Raw genomic sequence first — 21,611 nt, forward strand, 5'->3', positions numbered from 1 at the left:
CCCACAATAAGTATTGTCAGGATCAGACCAGTGTAGACCTTGCCATTATTTCAACCCCTGCTGACCTTGATATGGGAACCATCCCTGAGGTCGATCCAGATGAGGAAGGGAAGGGGCCCCCTTGCCTCTACCTCATACCCTGCTTTCAAAGCCATAACAATAGAAGACACCACCACCCCAGTACCCCTGGAAGGAACTACGTTCGGCCTTCTCCGATGCACCTGCAACTCATTATACCCTCGCATGGCCCACCCACCCCTTGCTGCCCCTTGCCAACCATTGTCCACCTTCCCGGTTAATGTCAGCCCAAATGCTACGCAACAGCCTTGGGTGCCCATCACTCTCAAAGACCTTGCACTCATCTGCAAAGCTGCCAATGAGTGAGGCCCCGATTTCCCATATTTTGAGCAAGTTCTCTGCCAATGGACCATGCAGTTACAGACCCATTACGATTGGTATAACTTATTAAAGGCGGTATTGGAGCCCTCAGTCTTCCTGAGCTGGCATTCGGCTTATGATGATCAAGCTGAAAATCAGGCATGTCTCAACCTTCAATATGGCCTGGATATGCTCACAGGATGTGGACAATATATTGACCCCATTTCCCAGTCCACTATTGGCCTTCATGCTTACTACCAACAAGCTAGTAACCTGGCCTTCAAGGCCCTTAAATGTTGCTCCCCCTGTGACCCACAGACATTATTCCACAATTTGATTCAGCAGCCAGGGGAGTCCTTCACAGACTTCCTCACCTGTGTAACTGGGGCAGTGGAACTGAAGATGGAATCTGGACTCACCCATGATATGCTTATCAAACAACTGACATGGGAGGGCCTAAATACCCCTACCCACAATAATATCATGCCTGTCTGCAATGATATTCGTAAATGAGTTCTCACAACCAGAGACCTAGACCCTAGGACAGGGCCCATTGAGGCCCTGACCACCTCCTTAGAGGCGCTCTTATTACAAGGAAGGCCCACCCCCTCTGATTCAAAAGATGGCTGCTGGAACTGCAAGAGGACACCTCCACAGGGACTGTCCGAACAAAAGCGCTCATCCCAAGACCCGCTGCCCCAAATGCAAAAAGGGATTTCATTGGGCAAAAGATTGTAGGTTACGGCCCCAATTGTACTCACTTCCTTTAAACTCCACCAGGGCACTCCGCAGCCCCACAAGTAAGAGGGAGAATGAGACAGATTTTATGGACCTTCCGATTCTTAATCACTCCCCCCAATGACCTTATTTCTGGATGGGATCTCTGTGAAGGGCCTAATGGACACAGGAGCCGATGCTACCATCATTACCGAGAGTGAGTCTCTTCGGTTCCCCCATTGGAAATATCAGCCTGGCCCACCCATTAAGGGAGTGGAGGGAAGCCAGGACACACAGCTTGTTGTCTGCCCAGTACACTGGAAGGACTTAGACGGGAGTAAGGGCACATTCACTCCCATAGTGGCTGACGTCCTCCGCAACTTGTGGGGTCGAGATGTCCTGGAGGACATGGGTGTGGTCCTTACCCCAGATGATAAGTCCTTTTATGATGATGTCATAGCCCATGATAAACTTGGCCTCTCCAGGAGAAATTGGAGCCCTGACCAGCACTCCTAATTCTAAGGGACACTGCCCTCCCTGGGACATCCCCTAAGGATTCTCCCACACCAATCACACTTACATGGCTCTTGACAGATGCCATCTGGGTGAAACAGTGGCCTATTATAGAACCTAAATTGTCTATCCTCAAAAATTTGGTCCAGGAACAGCTGGACCTTGGACATTTGGAACCATCCACTAGTAAATATAATACTCCAATATTCATTATAAAAAAGAAAAATGGCCATTTTAGATTGTTTCAGGACTTACACGTGATTAATGACCAAATGGAAAAAAAGGGCTCAACACAGGCTGGCCTGTCCCACCCTGGTGCTAGTCCTCCTTCTTATTATATCATAACACTTGATATTAAAGATTGCTTCTTCTCAATCCTGGTGGCCCCCCAAGATCATGATCACTTTGCTTTTACAGTTTGGGAACCGAACTTCCACAAGCCAGCCCTCAGATATCAATGGAAAGTCCTTCCTCAGGGAATGAAAAACAGTCCTACTATTTGCCAGCTTTTTGTCTCATGAGCCACTTCAACTATCCTTCATAGTGTACAATTTATTCACTATATGGATGACATTCCGTTGTCCCACCCCCAACCCACAATTTCTCTGCAAGGGAACCAGAGACTTACTCTCCTACCTATTGTCCCTTGGCTTGTCTATTGCCTTAGATAAATTACAGGAGGTGCCTCCTTATGCCTTTTTAGGGCATACCATTTTGGCCGGTGTATGCCCTATGGCCCCTGCCTTTAATTCAAAGCTGGTCTATACACTAGCCGACTTTCAACAACTCTGTGGCACTATAAATTGGCTTAAACCATTCTTGGCCATTCCCCAGGAGGAATTGAGGGTGCTGTTCTGTCTTTTGGAGGGCTCCACCTGCCCTTCAGCAAAGATTATCTTAACTCCCCCAGCCATTGCCCTATTGCAAAAGATCATTGAGTTACTCTCATCAACAGCCCTCAACAGGTATGAGCTCTTACAGTCCCTACAGGCTTTAGTGCTACTGACTTCTTCTGACTTCCTTGGTGCCCTTTGGCAGACTGGGCCACTTAACTGGGTCCATCTCTCATACTCGGAGCTCCAGCAGGTTTCCTCCAAGTTTGATCTGGCCTTTAACTTGGCAGTCAAACTGCACACTCAAGCTCGAAAAACCTTCAGCAGAGAACCTGATGCTATTGTGCTCCCCTTTCCCCTCTGTTACCTACAGGCCCTCTGGGCTGATTCCATAAATTTTCAGACTATGATGTCAGGCTTCCCTGGCACCATTGACAATTACCTGCCCCAAGACAAAAGAATTCAGGCCCTTCTCACATTGCCGCTTGAAGTTAAGCCCCACAGCACTCTTTCTTCTTCCACAATTCCCCAAGCAACCATTGCCTTTTTGGATGCTAATAAGAATAACTATGGGGTCCTGATACATCATCCTGGAAAAAAGGACATTACCCACATTGTCCCTAACCCTGGCTCTGTCCAGTTGGGAGAACTTCTTGCTATACTTAAAGCTTTAGCAGAGTGCCAGGATGAGCCCCTAAATCTCTTTTCTGATAGCACCTATGCTGTTCAGGTCGCTAAAGTCATCGCCTTTTCTCATGTTAAAAACTCCTCCACCCCACTCCACCTCACTATGGTCAAGCTACAGGAATGCCTAGAAAATAGAAGTCACCGATGGTACATCTCACATATCCGCTCACATACCACCCTTCCCAGAATCCTAGCTCAGGGGAATGCCACCACAGATGCCCCGATCGACAGTCCAGTGTAACCTGTTAGAAAAAGCAAGAGCTTTACATCAACAATTCCACCTGTCCCCTCAGAGTATTCATAAACTCTTCCCAGAAATCCCCATGTCCCAATGCAAGCACTTTGCCTGCTTATGTGCTACCTGTGCCCCGCTCATGCCTCTTGGGACCCTTAACACGGGAGGAGTGAATCCCTGTGGTTTGATACACAGTGACTCCTTTTGGGAAATTGAGATTCGTTCATGTTTTAGTTGACACATGCTCCTCCTTTACTTATGCTTTAGCTCTCTCAGGGGAGAAGACTATACATGCCATTAAAGCTATAAAGTCCGCCATGTTAATCATGGGCATACCCTGGGCACGTAAGACTGATAATGGGCCCATTTATTCCTCTCAAAAATTCAATAAATTTGTTTCCTTCTGGGAATCGAACATACCTTTGATCCCCTATAACCCACATGGACAAGCCATTGTCGAAAGGATCAACAGGACACTTAAGTCCCTCCTGGCTAAAAGCCCCTTGGTTGAGTCCAAACATGACCCCCACTTGGCCCTTACTGAGGCTTTGTTCCACCTTAATTTCCTCGTGTTTGACAACCAGGGTCTCAGTCCAGCATACAAACATTGGTCCTCTTTGCCTGGGGCTATGCCTCTGCCACTAGTTAGGTGGAGGGATCCTATTTCATCCCTGTGGCAGAAACCAGCCCCCATCCTGACATGAGGATGAGGATACGCTTGTATTTTTCCACAGGACCCTATGGCCCCCTTCTGGATTCCATCAAGAGACATCCAACCAGCTATGGAAACCCATCTGGAGACTGGGCCCAACTGGGAGTTTGATAAGCCATGACATCCTTTTCCAGCTTCGTTATCTTTGGCACCCTTTTGTCCTTTGGCTGTGCTTCTCCCCAGGCTTCAGATCTCAGGGCACTGGTCTCCTTGCCACTTCTGATCCTCCCTGTAGATGAACAGTCACACGCTTTCCTGGTTCTTTTTGCTACTGAGTCTCCCCACCATGGAATTGATTCATACATCAGTTCCCATAAATGGCACATGGTCCCTTGCAGGATCGCTCTGCTTCAGCCCAGTCCTTAAGTTCTCCTCCCCTAATGTCGCTCACCGTCACTGCCTCTCTAACATCACAACAGGAGACTTTCGTGGAAACCAGACCCAGGGCACCTTATGGGGCCTCAAAACCTGGTCTCCCTTAGTAAAAGACACTTCTGAGACTACAATGTCCTGTGTGCCCCCTGGGGCCACCTCCCCAAGGGTCAGGCATCCTCCATGGACCCGGTGCCCTCCCACCCATAAACTTCCCACCACATTGAGCTTTCCTATTCCATGGGAATATTGCCTCCCGCTCACTCCTGGAAGTATGCTCCTCTTTACTATGGATTACAATGGAGGCCCTCAGGCTTCCTCCCTGGCAGCCTGGAGATACCTTGTCTCTACAAAACCTTACTCCTACCCTGACCCCAGGCATAAAGACACTATCAGGGGGGCCTGAGAGCTCTGTGGGATGGCGGCTTGCCTGGATTTGCATCCTCTCTTCTTTGTATTAGATGGAGCCATCCTTAATGGTACATATATGGGCAATAACTCAGAGATGGGTTCCTTGGGTGTCACAGACCCAACTTGGACACCTAATGAAGTCTCTGTTAACACCTCCCATTCTATGTCCTTGCTTGTTTGTGTTCGACCACCGTTTGTTCTGCTCCTTGCTAATTTCTCGGATGACCCTGGGGATACCCTTAACTGCTCCTTCATTAACTGCACTCTCTCTGCATGCTGGATTTTCCCTGCCTCTCTTGTTCTCTTTATGCATAAACCTGTGGCACTCTGGGTTCCCATTCCTAATGTCACTCACTTCCATGTTATCACCCTCATGGAACAGACAGCTCTCCAACCCTTCCCCTGGGTCAAGAGAGATTTTGGTATTTACCGTGGCGATTGTCACCGCCATTATCCTTTCCCTAGGGGATGCTGCCCCTGCTGCTGTTGCTATCACTCAACCTTCCACTACACTACTGTGGAAACACTCAATAAGGTCGTATCCAAAACCTCTGCGGCCTTACACACTCAATCTCTTATTAACCAGAACCTCTTCCAGGCCATTTCTGTCATCCAACAACTGGTAGACCTCCTCAGGGAAGAGATGGTGATTGTCAAACAGATGACACTAATGGCCTGTGACCTATGGTTTAAAGCCCAGTGTTTTACGCCTTACAAAGTAGATAACCTCACTAGGGCCAGGATGGAACTCTCACAGTACATACATGACCACTGGAGCCAAAAGTTTCTCAACTACTCCGCCTTCCTCACTGACCAGATCATCTCCCTAAATTATACACAGGCTCAGATATCATTATGTCTAATGATATAAACTGGGTTCCTCAACAAACTTTGGTGGAATTTAAAAGCTTTGTTTGACCCTTCATGGATTGTTACTTATTTATTCTTGGGCATCATAGTCTTAATTCTTTTCTTGCTCATAAAATGCCTTGTTCTTCACTTCCACAGACAAAACCAAGTAAATTACTTGGTGTATCAGGTTCTCAAGATGCTCGAGGATCCAGACTTCAACCCTGCCCCAACCAAGGTCCAGCAGGTCTGGCTTGCTGATATCTGAGAAGTGGTTGTGTAACTTCTTGTCCTCCTCCTCCCTCACATGGTCATGCCAGAGGTCATACCCTTTGAAGGCTGGTAGTCAATGATGGGTAAGATCCTGATGGTCAGGATGACCTAAGACAGGCACAGTCCATCAAGCTGGGTGCCCTCTGAGGTGGGGTCAACTATGTTGACGCAAAGAACCTTGGCTCCCACTGACCTTCCTACGAGGAAACCTGCAACAACCCTTCTATTGTTTATCACTTACCCAGTCTATGGTATTCTATTACAGCAGTAGAAAATGGAGTCTGGCAAAGCAGATTGCATGGTGGACTGGACCTATCAAAAAGCTATCTTTGCAGTGGGCTGGAGTCATTAAAAGCACGAGTTGCTTTTGCAGAGGAGCTGGGTTTGGTTCCCAGCACACACATGGTGGCTAACAACCATTTATAAATCCAGTTCCAAGGAATCGTATGACTTTTTCTGACCTCTGCAGGCATTGCATGATATGAGTGCACTTACACACATACAGTCAATACACTCATACACATAAAATAGAAATAATAAATAAAATATGTTAAAAGATATCTTTTGTTCTAGGTTCCACTCAACACTACCAGTTTGGGGGTTGTTCAGTCAATGGGATGAAGTAAGACACTAAAATAGGGGATATGTTGTGTCCAAAATACCAAAAGTCTCACTGAGCACAGCAGCTCTTTTGTTTGGACGTGGAACCAGATCCAAATTACCTACATCTTGGACACAGAACAGGCTCCTCATCACTGGACAATATACCTTTCATTCAAGGATAATAGAAAGCATCCACAATTCTTTTCTATCTTATTGGCTTTGTCTTTTGTTTCCTTTATGGGCCCTTGAAATTTTGTTGGATTGTCTCCTACATTCTGATATACAAATGTTTTACCAATAACCTTGTAGTTTCTACAATTTGATTACTAAATCCAATCAGCATAATATCATAAGAAAGGGACTGCTTCTGCTATTTTATGAAAGGTCTGTTAGTTTTCTGTTACTGTGATAAAGTATTATGACCAAAAGCAACTTAAGGAACAGTCTGTTTTGGCTTACAGTTCAGAAAGGTAGCATCCATCATGGCAGTGAAGGAGGAATTCTCCAGGCCTTCAATGCCAGGTTGGAACTGCTGAGGAAGTCAGCCTAGTGGACTGAGAAACTACTGGATTCTTAGCCTCTCCAGTGTGAGATAGCCATTGTTGGACTTTCTGAACCATATTGTATAAACCTATATAATAAATTCCATTAATTAATTAATTCATTTATTCTATCAGTTCTCTTCCATGAGAGAACCCTGACTAATACCAGGCGATGTGTATCAGGGTCTGATTCTCTGAATGGAGCACCCAAGTGTGCTTTGCATAAAGTAATAGAAGTGAAGCCAAGATGTTGGAGATCAGAAACATGGAATGTTTGCTAAAGAAAGCTATAGCCATTAAGTGGAGCTTACCCAAGGGAGTGGTGACATGTGATACATGTAGAAGGGCCATAGGGATGTGCTATCCCAGCCCAATGGAGAGCAGATGATAGCACTATGTGCCCCATAAGTCATATATGAAGTGGCAGGATTTAATGTTTTCCCTTCTGGGTTTTGGTTTTGCTTTGGTCCAATCTTCCCTTGCTAAGCCTCTATTATTCTGTTTTGTAATGGGACTGTTTATTCTGTGCCATTGCACATAGCATTTTATTGTTACTGTTTATTTATGGAATGCACGGATAAGAGTTTGCCTTGTGGATGAGAACTCCACTAATATGTATTCCCTGTACTTTGCTGAGTTGTGAATTTCTTCTGTGTGCTGGATAGCTTTAGTGTCAACTTGACACACCTGGGTTGAGGGAGCCTCAGTTGGGGAATTGCCTCTATTGGACTGGCCTGTGGCCATGTCTGAGGGGCATCTTCTTGATGAGTGATGTGGGAGGACCCAGCCCACTGTGGGTGGTGTCACCCCTGGGCAGGTGGGCCTGTGTTGCATAAGAAAGCAGATTGAGCAGGGGCCAGGGGAACAAGCCAGTAAGTAGCGTTCCTCTGTGACCTGTGCTCCAGCTCCTGCCTTCAGGTTCCTGCCCTGAGTTCCTACCTTGGGCTCCCTGATGAACTGTGACCTGGGAGTTGTAAGCTAAATAAACCCTTTCCTCCCCAAGTTGGTAGTGGTCAGAGTATTTTGTCACAGCAATAAAGAACAAAGATATTCTGCATTAACTGTTATCCACCACACAAAGGTACTTCTCCGATGAGGTCTGAGAGCTGTACTCAACTATGGGTAGAGATACATATTTAGAGGGCAGTTTGATACTATGTCCATTAAGCCAAATAATGGCAGTAAGTTCACCCCTGGGGCCTATGAGCTCCCCAACCATGGATTCTTGTCCAAATTTATAGTAACTCCTGTGGAGTAGACCTTAAATTTAATAGAAAGTAATTGGTTACCCCCCAAAATATTCATGCCATAGTTGCTCTCATGAGCCTATCTTCCACTGTGGTCATTATTATAGTTCACAGAGTTCACAGCTAAATAATACTGTTGATGACTTTTTCCCCCCCAACAGCCTACATAGCATCTTCTAGAACTATGAAAACTAGCCAGCAGGGACAAAGCTTCCTGGTCAGTGCCAACTTCATTTCTCTGTATCCTGTGACCAATATGTGTGGTGTCTCCAGCAATAGGGTCTTACCATCAAGTTCTAGTGGGCAACCAAAAGCAATGGCAATAGCCTGCATTGTTTTGGGGGTCTCTGGGATAACTCTGACCAACAACTCAAGAGCACTTGACCACACCTGGCACTGGACTTTTTATCTGGTGACCTATGACTTCTGGAGGAAGTGTAGGGTAACTTGAATTAAACTTTTTCATATGAATATATTTATATATTAACATATATATGTACACATGAAACCTATTAAATAGTATGTCTCTATGTGCGTTTTTTTCTAACATCTTTAGTGTGTTTTCCCTCCCCTCAGTACCTTCTCAGCCCTATCCTTACATCTCTCTTTCCATTTTAACTTCTCTCCCCATTATTCTCCTTTTCCCCTTCATATCATCTGTATTTCAATTTCCCCTCTCCCTTGATATATTTTCTTCATCCCTCCTCACCTGTGGTCCCTTTCTGTTAACTGTAAGGGAATAATGAAGTTCTTTTTAGTCTTGCAAGGTATCAAGAGCTATACCTTCATTGAATTTTCCTAGACTCTCTCTCTCTCTCTCTCTCTCTCATGTGTCCATGTCATTCTACCTTGTTTTTCCATGCCCCCACTTTTTAATTTTTTTATTTTAAGACAGGGTCTTACAGATGGTTATGAACCCTAATGTGGGTGCTGGGAATGGAAACCAAGTCCTCTGTAAGATCAGCAAGTACTTAATCATTAAGCCATCTCTCCAGTCCCAAACACAGTGAATTTTTAAAATATAAAAATAAGTTGAAAATTTTTATGAAGAGATAAATAACTGCACTATGCTATTTGGTTTAATAGTGAACAACTATTCACATAGTCACAAAAATCAGAACATTACCTACTGATTTTTAACAACATAAAAATTCTTTGTTGAAGGGAACTATGGGAGCATAAAGGAAAAGGCAAAATCATTACTTTTATCCTTGTGTCTAAAATTGATAAATAAAAAACAAGTGGTATGAGCCTTTTATTCAGAAATGAGTCATTAATTATCAGAATAAATAGCTAAGAGTTTAAAATGGGTGATTACGGTGAGACACTGAAGAACTGGGAAAGTGAGAGGCTAAAACCAAGACTATTGATACTGTCATTTAGCATCATCTGAGCTCATAAGCTATATGCATGCATTGTTTTAACAAAAATAAACTTAAAAGGCATACAGAAGCAAATGAAATAAAACAAATTCTGCTGGATATAATTTTTAAAACATGTCTAGAAGTGTTATTTGTTTCCAAAATGTAGCTTTTGTATTTCAGTAGTTTTTTGCTATAAGAAGATAGTTTTGCCAGAGGCAGTGGATGACTACAACAAAATTGTGTTTTCCAGACACAACAGTACAGATGTACAAATGAACTCACAGCAGTTGTGACAAAATGTACAAGACCTGTGAAATCTCAAATCACACAAAATTTCAGCATGAAGGGGGTGAATGAATGGTTACATAGTCCCACCCCTAGCTGGAGAGCTACTGGCAACTGACTGCTGACGGTAGAGGGAAAGTCAGTTTTCATTGAGGGTATGACCCCTGGTAGGTTGGCCATGCTCCAGAGGATGGAGCCACATCCAAGAGTATTTGAGCAACACAAAGAGGAACCAAAGTTAGGCGAGGTAGGGAGGTGAGAGTGAATTTGAGAGGAGGTGGGGGAAGGGAAGTGATCAAAATACATTGTATAAAATTCTCAAAGAATTAGTTAAAATATTATTTTTTAAAAAAAAGTAAAACCAAACAAGGGGCTGGAAAGATGGCTCAGAGGTTAAGAGCACTGGCTGCACTTCCAGAGGACCCAAGTTCAGTTTTCAGTACCCACATCAGGCAGCTCACAACCTCCCATAATTCCAGTTCCATGGGATCCAACACCCTCTTATGGCCTCAGAGGGCACACACACACACACACACACACACACACACACACACACGCACACAATGAATGAATGAATAAATAAATAAATAATAAAAATTGTCAACAAAACAAACTCCATTAAAGACTTACAGGCAGATTTTGAAATGAGTCTTTCAGTTTTAGCAATAATTCAATTTGTATTGGTTAGTAGAACTACCGAAACTCAGTGGACTGATGTATCCCAGTACTGTAAACAAATGGAAACTATAGGTTAAAGATATAATATCACAGAATGGAAATCCACTCCCCATTACCAACTTAATAATAACTTGAGCAAAAGGAACATGACTTAGCTTTATAAATATGGAGCTAAATTTTATAAAATTAAGTTAAAATATTTTTCAGCAATTCTTTAATGAATGTGAAAGAATGAAGGCATTAAACTATTTTAATATTTTTATTAATAAAGAAGATAGATTATGTCGTTTTATTATTCTTCATGTTTACATATAACTGTTATGTGAGCTGGTTATGTGTGTGATATAAAACATATGCTATTGCAAATGAGTCATGGAAGAGTATATTTAAAAAGAACAGGTAACTATTCTTTACCTGCCTCATTAAACATCTGCGCTTCTCAGTCATTTTAATATTTGTTGTTTATCTGCCCAGTTCATGCAAACATATTATACTTAGGTAGCATCATTCTTTTCAAAGGTGAGAAAATACACTGTACATTTTAAAGTTAGAAGTTAGCATAGGTAAATCTGGTACAAACTCTTAGATAACTTCCATAGTTCATATTTTGTTCTGCTGAACTTTTAAAGCGTCTGCTGCTTTTTTTCCATTATATGAAAATGAACCTCCTTTATATATTTTACATGCTTGCTATTTTACATCTGTATGATACATTATAAAAGTGGCATTTACTATATTAAAAGGAATATGTAGTTATCATTATTATTGAATTGATATTAAATGGCACAATTAAAAGGGAAAGAACAAGATATAATACAGAAAAAGTGAAGTATTCCACTATACAGATTACTTTCATGCCCAAACTGAGAACTTCAGAGCATTTATTATCATATACATGTGAACTCAGGGGGCTGGGTTGTAATAATCATTAATGAGCATGTATCTGTGTGACTATGTTAATATTAAGCATTCAGTTGTATTAGGCCTTTTGTGTGCAGTTCATTAAAATTCCTGTGGCAGGTTCTTTCTTTACAGGCATTTAAATTGGCAAATCCCACTGCTTAATAGATTTTGATCTGAAATTGGTATTCAATGGATTATGTAGAATACCAGATTTCTAAAATACATAGATATTTTAAGCAATCTGAAAACTTTCAATTTTTGTAGCTTTTTTAAAACATAAGTCTTTGATAACCCAAACAAAATCATTGATAAGTTCTTGGCTGGTAACAAATTTCATGAGAAATGCTTCCAGTTGCCTAGTGTTGTACAGGAATGTTCTCTAAGTCAGATAGATGCCATGTTCCTGAGCTCAACTGTCCTGACTTGCCAAAGATATTCACAGCTGGGCTTGTTGACTGTTAATACCCCTGCATAAAAGCAGGGTCAGGGAGAGTCATAGGACCCTCACCTGATTATTCAGCCACACCTCCCAACCTGTGATGAGCAATTTGGTCCTAACTGCACATGATCTGGGGGAAGGGCTAGCGTATATAGTCTGGGGAAGACTGAGGGAAGGCCTCTCATCATTCGATGAGGCTATAGGGAAGCCATCATCTATGCTTGGTGAAGACTTTACAGTGTGGCCTTAGGTGGGGAGCACCCACACTCTTGTAAGTAAATCCTCACCCATTGCTTTGTAAGTAAACCCAGTAAACTTATTGGTTTCCCAGAGTGCATTTTGGTGGAATGGTACCTCAGTTTGTGTGTCGGCTGGGACCAATGGAGGAGCAGATGGATGTTGATTACATCCCTGCCTAAGGAAGTTTAGCAAGAAGGAGAAAGGACATATATTCTACCTTCCAGCATGTCACTATACATTGTCAGGCATGTAGAAGAGGCTCACTGCATACATCAACTGATGGTCTATTATTCAAATTTAGCCAACCTGAGAATGGGTTTTTAAATTGTGCAACTCCAGCATTTGAAAAAGATATAAGAAGCATGCATTCTAAATAGTATAAAACAACTAATTCAATTGTCACACTTGCCACCTAGGGTCTGTTCTCTGGTCCTTTTCTTCACCAAGATGAAAAGTGTGCAGTCACAGCTCACAGCCAAGGTTTAAACACACCACAGAGCAAAGAGACTCCCCCCAAACTGAAGGGTGCAAATCTGGAGCACTACCCCCTGGAGTCTGGACTTTTATATTCTGTAGGGTACGAGTGGGACAGGGCTGGGCTCCCCTTTCCCCGTTTGTATTGAAAAGTGCAGAATTAATGTTGTTTCTCTCATATGAAATCAGGAACCTGATTGGGCAGAGCAAGGACAGGAAATCTGAAATTCCCCCAAGAGGGGAGAGAAGCAGGGGAGGGGAGCCCAACAAAAGGGCCAACTTTGTACAAAAGTCCGGAAGTAGGCCATCTTGCATACAAGTAAGACTAATTGGAACACAGATGAGTCTAGTCTGGGGCCTCCTCTATCTGCCTATTTCAAAATTATCTCCCATTCTCCTTCAATACTAAATAGATGGAAGCCATGCCATACATATCATGCCTGCCAAACATCACCTTACTGAACTTCCACAGCACTTTTAGTTTTTAGGTTTTCAGTGTTAGAAGTTAGTCTGATTTAAGGAGCATCCTTGTGTGGTGACACACTGTACCCTAGGTACTTGATACAACTTAGTTTATAAAAGGGGGGGGTGGTGAGGAATGCTGGTATAAGACCCAGAAACACACAATTGGTTTTTATTTAGTAAGCTGAGATTCTCTAGAAAAGGTGAAGACAGTTATTTGGTGTTAGACTGAAGTAGTAATGGATTGATTTCTAAAGATCTTTTCTACCATTTTGGTTTCAGAAGTTTGTTATTCTGTTAGGACAGAGGTATCTCCTTAAAACTATGTAAAATGATTAAAAACGTCTTACTAGCTTGTCTTGGTGAGTTTTCAAAAACATGAGGTGCAAATGAGGCCTTCTCTTTTCATTAATTTTTAAAAAAACATGTGTATGAATGTTTTTGCCTGCTTCCTTTAACTGCACCACATGCTTGTGGAGGCCAGAAGAGGGCATCAGATCCCCCTAGAACTGGAGTTACAGAAAAGGTTATTAGGTGCTCGGAACTGAACCAGGGTCCTGGGCAAGAGCAGCCAGTGTTCTGAACTAAGCCATTTCTCCAGCCTAATACTTTTTCTCCACCTGTGGTGGTCAACTGATCTAAAGATTGATTAATCTATGTGTGTGCATCAGTGTGTGTTTGTGTATCTTGTACAAACAGGTGATGTGGAAGCCAAAAGTGTCCTATCCCTTGAGCTGGAGTTACAGGTGGTTGTGAGCCCTCAGATGTGGGTCCTTTGCAAGAGCAGCAAGTGCTCATAACCACATGAGCCATCTCGCCAGTCCTTTGTAGTACTTCTAATGTTTCCAATTTAAAAAATGTCGATAAAGCTTACATATTACTTGGGGGGGGGTGCTGCTATCTGAAGCTATGATGTGACTCTGGTTTAATACAATGTTTTCAAGTTGGGCACAAATGCTAAAATTACAAACAGGAGACATGACTGGTAGAAAATTAAAATTCGTAGTAAAAAACCTGAAGTTCTGAAATATTTGCCATTGGCTCCAAACAAAATGTGCTTTCAAAATTTATTTCTAAGTCACAAACTTAAAAAGCAACACATTTATAGTGAATATACGTGCATGAACAGAAGGGGGAAAAAGCACAGGAATACAAAAATGAACATAGTAAATTTTAATTAATACAGTATTCTGGATACAAGTAAAATAGCACTAGGTAAGGACTGAATGTACCCCAGATATCTATGATAGCATGGATCGAGAAAAACCAAGGCTGAGGAGAGCCACTTCACTATTCACATTTTCATCAGTGCTGACCAGAAGCTAAAGCAATTTATTTTAGGCTAGCTTTTCAGTGAAATTCTAGGACCAATCTTCCATGTAAATCAATCCATTTTAATACATTTTGAGGTGATTTGTCCTCATTTGATGGCAGCTGAGGTAAGTCAAACATGGGAAAGCCCTTACAAAGACTGAGCATCAGATGACCAATTGTGACGTTTACTTTAGGCCACCTTAAATTCTGCTTTTAATGAAAATTATGTATTTCCATTAACATTTAGGTACAAACTCAGGCAAAAGTATCAGATTGGAAAGCTTGCCAACGGTACTTACAATAGTAAGATGTAAAGCTTCTTAAATGTTTTCTGGTCCCTTAAAATTCAGTAGGGCCATAGGCATTAACTGAAGTAGCAGTTAAATAGAAAGCCTTAAAGATAATGGATAACATAACTATATAGGTTCTCATACACAATCTCTCTAAATTTTCACTCTGTAAAAAATGATTACAATGTCTTCCAGGCTTGCTATATGCCCCCATATAATGAAAAAGAAACCAACAAGAAATTCAACATTTCAACAGCTAGAACTATTTACTGTCAGAATATAGTGTAATTCTGGAAGACATACTACCATACTTTGAGAAAACACTAATAGGTAAGCATGTGTTGAAGACAATTTATAAATGAAGTATTACAAAGCTTATGATTATACATACAACTTATAAAAAAGAGTTGCTATTTTTCCTATAGCATCACTAACACTGTAAGATGGAAAGCTTTTGTACATGTTCACTTTGCCTCAAGTAGCACATGCCCTTTCGACAGTCTCTTCTGTCATCTAACATGCCAATCATGGTTTCGCAAAATCTTACCAGTCTGAACAGGCTAACATAACCATTCTGTATTATTTCCAAGACAAATTTAACCAGTTCCAAGAAACAAACTTTGATAAGTGAAGAAACATTAATACTAACTTCTTTTCAAGAGGATTAAAACTCATTCTATGGACATGATATAAGCCTAAGAGAATGAGATGGTGAAATGTGGGAATAGTTGCAAACCTGGAAAAATAGTAATACAGGAAGGAACTGATTATGAAGTCAGTAATAACTACAAGCTACTCAATGTGAATTTCTTTAATGCAACATCAATCATTTTACTAGACTACCAAGAGCTGTTCTGCCATTTACTGATGGTGCAAATTAATATCCAAAGAACAGTCCAAATCACATGGAATTCTGAAAAATTAGACTGTTTATTCTGAAAATAGTACTATAAAACTCAATTATTTTCTTAGCTACTTAGATCTATCATTTTAGATAATTTAAACATGGTTGCCTGCAAATTTTTTCCTAGAGGAAGAGGAAACAAAATATTGTTTACACTTTGCTGCTGGTCTCTCGTGTACTTTACCAACTTGCAGCACTACTCTAGGCATCTATTGTGCTATGAATATAACCAAACATGAGAAACATGGAAACTTCAAATTTTGAGAACTGATTTTTCATAGCAGGCCTTTAAAATAAACCACTTACTATGAATACCTGAATTAGGAACACTAAGTCTACAAAAGACTCAAGACAAGCTGCTCTTAAAGCATGAACTGTATTATGTTTCTTACTAACTTTGGCTTTTTATTTAAGGGCAATTTGTGGCAGAATGACCTCAGATAATTCCAAGTCATAAGGGATATTTTGCCACTGTTGTCTAATAGAAATAATTTTAAACTTCAATGTTTTCAAATATTTGATTTTTTATTAAAGCTCTAGTCCAAGTCTTTCATTACCAAAAATTTAAAAATTGTAATTTAGATCTGATGAAGGACTTTTCTGAGCTAATTTAATAACCTTACAGGATAGTGAGGGTCAGAGAACCTAAATATGGTTGACCTTTAACAGAACTGATTACTTCATAAGGCAGCATCCTGCTCTCTCCATTACAAAATTCTTGCCTCTATTTGAGACAACGGATTAGCATCCAACTTTAAAAACCTGTACCACCAGAGGCAAAGCAGGTAAGAGTAAAACTTGTTTCTAGTCTATTTATCTAAATAAACTCTTATAAAATCTTATGGAAAAATTAATGTATAGAAAGCAATTTTCTTATTATTTAATGTCAATCAAAAAGTAACTACTAATTACTTGTAAAAAGAGGAACTGAACCAGTGCTTAAATGAAAAGATCAATCCTGTAGTCTTTTAACACCAAGACATAGAAAAGTTTCCAAATCCCAGATGGGTGTTTAACATGAAATTTATGGTTCAAAGATTTGTGTTCATAGTAAGAGACTAAAATCCTGTCACTGCAAAATTCCATGTGGCTTTTGGCACTGACATTAAGAGATTTTAATCTTTTGGTCACTTGAAGCTGCTACTAAATACAAGTCTTTGAAAGCAAAAAGAGACTGAGGAAGTGGAGGATGGTTAGGTAATTACCTCATATACAAATAAAACGCAGTTTGAAATGAATGGTCATTTCTCCTAGGGATCTCAGGCTTTCAGAACATTACCCACCTTCCCTTCTATTTGGAAAGTACTCTTAATTCCTTTGACCTACTGTGAGTGGTGTGGCCTGGCAGCAGCTTCAATTTCTCAGGCTAGCTCTCAATCCAAATACCATACATGGCCAATGGGCTAAAAAAGCAGGGCAGTTCTTCGATGCATAAACACTTCAGGAGAAAAACCATCAATTTGAAAGATAACCATCAGGTTTCAGATACCATAAAACACTCTATACCTAAGTTTTGCTTTATACCATTGGTGACTAAAAGTAATGGTAACTTCTGTAGTGAGATCTTTTTTTTTCCTTTTGCCTGCAACTATATACACATTGCAAAACTATTCTGTATCACGATTTTAAATGAAATAAATATAAAAATGAAGCACACAATCAACACATTAACTTTAATACTCCACATCATTTATCTTGATCACAATGGCCTTGTCAACAATCTTGTGAGTTGAGGAGCTGATTCTCATTCTCGTAGCCATCAGGCAGGTAAGCTCTCCTCAGCTGGTCTGACTTAGGTATGGAGCCTCCATTCTTCACATGGCGAGACAGGAAAGCTCGGACTGCTGGGTGATCAGCCTTCTCCAGGGGGATGTTGGCTTCCAGGCACATTTTCACAAAGTCCTGGATAACACTGACTTTCTCTGTTTGTGCAGTACTGTTGCATTGAAGAGATGCAGTCAGGGGCCTCTGCTTCTTTCTAACATTCTGCTCCTCAAATTCTGCCTTTCTCTTGGTATGAGTCTTTGACTTGAGGTGGTCACTAATGGCAGACTTGCGAACATGATTCAGAACCACATTGCAAGAAGTGCAGAAGAGTTTTCCTCCATCTTCATGAAGTTCACCTCCAAATTCAGTGACTCGATCCAGAGGTGTCACATACAAGGCAGTCTTAGACCGATTTCGAGCAGGTGGTGCTGTTACTACAAATCGTTCCATTTTGACTTTGAATAAAGATTCACCTATGACAAGAGAAAGAGATGTAGGTTTAAAAGAAAAAAAAAAAAACCAAAAAAAAAAAAAAAACCAAAAAAAAAAAAAAAACCTAAACTCACTCGATGATTGGCAGTACTTAAAAAGAAATCTTAATTTAATTTGGTAGATTTATGTCTTTTAAATTTTAACTTACCTGAAATATTTAAGGAAGGCAAAACTAAAGCAAATTACCAGCTAACAGTTAAATCCATTCCTTGGTAGTTATTTCATTTTGGGGGAATGTGGTATATGCCTATGTGGTATGTGTGCATTTAAGCTACAGGTTGACATCATGTGTGTCATCCATTACTGTTTTTCACCATATTTTCTTTGACAGGGTCTCTCATTGAACCCAGAGCTCACCCTTCTATCTAGGATAGCCAAGGAGCCCATGGGATTGGCCTGTCTCTCTCTCAGCTCCCCAGTATTGGGATTATAGAAGTGTTGCCATACTTGGCTTTTACAAGGGTGCTGGAAATCTGAGTCATCTTCCCAGTCTTCATACCTTTTTATGACAAATTAGATTTATTAAATATCTCAAATTATTCTAGATGTCTCAATCTTTTAGAACATCCAAATCACAAGTATTCAGAGTATTAATAATAATCTTGCTCAATTTAGGTATCTGTTCCAAGTTTTAAAGAACTTCTTTCTGGGACAACTCGATTTAAGAACTCAATTGGGCACAAAGTTGAGATTAACATGTAAGCCATGAAACTAGCATTACGTGTATATGAAGATAGATATAAGTTCAAAAAGTGTTCTGAAAAAAAAACAAGTAAAAATTAACAAAGAACAAAAAACAAGTACAACTATTGAGGCAAATGTATATAAAAAAGTAAAAACAAGTTTCTAAGGTTTTTTTTTTTTTTTGAGTCAGAATCTGACTATGTAGTCTTGGCTGTTCTAGAACTCCCTTTATAGACCAAGCTAGCCTTGAACTTGAAGCTCCACTTGCCTCTCCCTCCTGAGTGCTGAGATTAAAGGCATGCATCACCATTTCCAGAAAAATAAGTTATTTTTAATACATGTTTTATCTCTAAGTTTTTGCTTTTGGCTTTTTGATACAGGGTCTCTCTGCAGCCAAAATAAGTTATTTTTAATACATGTGTTATCTCTAATTTTCTTTCTTTCTTTCTTGAGACAGGGTCTCCCTGTAGCCCCAGCTGGCCTAAAGCTTGCTAGGTAGACCAGGCTGGCCTTAATCTCTCCTCCTCACTTGGACTCCCAAGTGCAAGGGAATAAAGGTCTATATACCACCTCACCAGGGTATTATCTCTATGTTTTTCTAAAAAAGTATCTGAAGTATTCTTTCTCCAATACTTGTTTTTCTATTTCCATCAAAGACTAACAATCACATCTGTTAACACTTATTTTTCTTAACATAGCTCAGTATGTGACAGATGATCAACTGAAAGTAAATGAAAGGCTGGGGATGCAGCTGAGTGGCAGAGCAACTGACTAGCTTGAGCTAAGCTTAGGTCTGATCCCCCATCAACACAAATAACAATAGCAACAACCAAACAAAACCCAGATCCAAATGAACCAATAAAAATCCCAAACCTCAGAGCACCTTTACTCTATAATCCAAATATACTATTTAATTTAGAAACAGCTTAACAATTTATCAATTTAGCCTAATAATAAGCTTGAAAAAACAAAACAAAACAAAATGAAACCACTTGTCCAGGCAGGCTGGAACCTGAAACCCTCTTGCCTCTTGTCAGGCTTGGCAGTAAGCACCTTTATTTGCTGAGCCATCTCACCAGTCCCACCACAATCTTTTTATTTTATGATCATTTGACAGTCAGTTCCATAAAATCAAAGGTATGGAAAACCAGAGATGATCATGCTTTGCTAATAAGTGATTAGGAATAGTCAACTTTCCCTTGGGGCCATGCTTTTGAGTTTTGAGCTAAGACTTAGGATATTAAAATGAATTTGATAGAAAAATGGAACTCTGCTCTGCATAAAATGTTATAAAGAATGTTCTAAAAATTTTTCTTTACATGTATAATTACAAATGACAGAGTATCCCACTGCATTAATCCATAGTAAAGAATGTATTGATTCCTAACATGAAATTTCTCTCATTTTTAAATTGTCAATGTGTAAGAAGCCTATGGTCTCAAATCAGAGGAGTCACCAATTTATGAAAATTCTGGAAGGCACATAAAACCTAGGTTTTAAGAAGTTTAAGATCTGTGATTTTTTTCTATTAAGTCTTTTGGCACACAGGTCGTGTGTGTCAGATACTGTGCTAGGCTATAGGTTTCCAACGGCACTACTCACTGAATTATAATTTTATGCTAACAGTATGTAGTTTCTATTTCTGAAACAAACTTGTGCCAATTATGACCAATGCCTCTAAAGCAGTTATGAAAAAAATACTTGTTTCCAGTAATGCCTAAATTTTATTTTCTATGTGAAAAAATAGTATTTGGATTGCAAACAGAATAAATCTGTAAACTCTTGTATGCTGATGTGAGAGGCCTGTACTTCTGCTCTGGTAACTTTTTAAGTTTGTTCATGTTACTGCAGATGCAAACATCCACCCAGTCCAGACCACATACCTAAAGGGCAGAAATACTTTCAAAAGACTACAAAGATATTTTAAACAAATGAGGAAGTTACAAAGTTAAGCGCACGAACCAGCTAACAAAAGCAAGTTATTCACGAGAGCAAAAGCAAAGTCCTCAGAAGTTTTAAAGTTGAAATGTGTACCGGCTTAGTTTCCAGTGTTTTTTTCGATACTGAGGTTCTCCGCTACAAAACCAGAGAGACGCATCCAATCCTTGCACTTTCCGTCTGTTTCGACCTCGAGACGCCTTCGAATCAGTTTTTCAACAAGTGGTGGTGGGGAAATAGTTTCTGGGCTTGCACCCTATTTTCCCTGCGGTGCCGGGAAGTCATGCCTTTACTGTAAAACACGAAAAACAAACAGAAAAAAAATGGTGGAGGGAGGAAAAGGCTGATGCAGCCGGGCAGCAGAGCGTTGGGAGCCGCCACACAGGTGGATCTCCGCCCTCGGCCGACCGCTCCAAGCCCACGCCCGGGCAGAGCTCGGCCCACAAGCCCCAGGCTGCAGCCCCGGGGCCCGCGCGCTCCGCAGGCCCCAAGCAACGGTGGGGGCGGGGAAGGCCGGGGCGGGCCGCCCGGCGTCTAGACGGCCTCCTCCCGCCGCGGTGGCGCCCCGCGCCTCAACCCCGCCAGCCGGCCGGGGCCGCGTCACAGTGGCCCGCGGAAGGCCCGGGAAGTCGGCCACCAAGTCGGCTGCCGTCTCTGGGGAGGGGTCAGCGGGCGGGCGCGGGCAAGCGCTGTCAGGCAGCCCGTCACCTCCCTCCTCCCGCAGCGGACCCCGCCCCCGGCTCCTGTTCCCAGACTGAAGGCCCCGGCCCGCCGCCTCACCAACCGCCGAGCCCACCTTCCGCCTCCCGGGCTCCTCAGGACCGGAGGATCAGGGCCGCCGTTAGGGGAAGTGAACGAGACCCGGCCGGAAACGAAAGGAGGAGGAAGAAAAGGAGGAGCAACGGGATGCAAGAGGAGGGACAGCCGCAGCCGCCGCCGCCGCCCGATCGAGCCCCGCCGCGGACGCCGTGTCCCCAGCCGCGCCCCGTCCTCCAGCACGGCCTA

At 41.6% G+C, this 21,611-nt stretch overlaps 1 protein-coding gene across 1 annotated transcript; it reads right to left on the bottom strand.

Moving 5' to 3' along the window:
- Positions 1-14,367: 14,367 nt before the first annotated feature.
- Positions 14,368-21,607, bottom strand: Cggbp1 (CGG triplet repeat binding protein 1). Its single transcript, XM_008832233.3, has 3 exons — positions 21,403-21,607; positions 20,703-20,898; positions 14,368-17,965 (listed from the first exon to the last, which is right to left on the bottom strand). Exon 3 carries the CDS (start codon positions 17,940-17,942, stop codon positions 17,439-17,441), a length of 504 nt encoding a protein of 167 aa, XP_008830455.1. The 5' UTR covers positions 17,943-17,965; positions 20,703-20,898; positions 21,403-21,607; the 3' UTR covers positions 14,368-17,438.
- Between the last annotated feature and the right edge of the window lie 4 nt (positions 21,608-21,611).

Source organism: Nannospalax galili, unplaced genomic scaffold, assembly GCF_000622305.1.
Source record: "Nannospalax galili isolate Female #2095 unplaced genomic scaffold, S.galili_v1.0 scaffold293, whole genome shotgun sequence".
NCBI lineage: Eukaryota > Metazoa > Chordata > Mammalia > Rodentia > Spalacidae > Nannospalax > Nannospalax galili.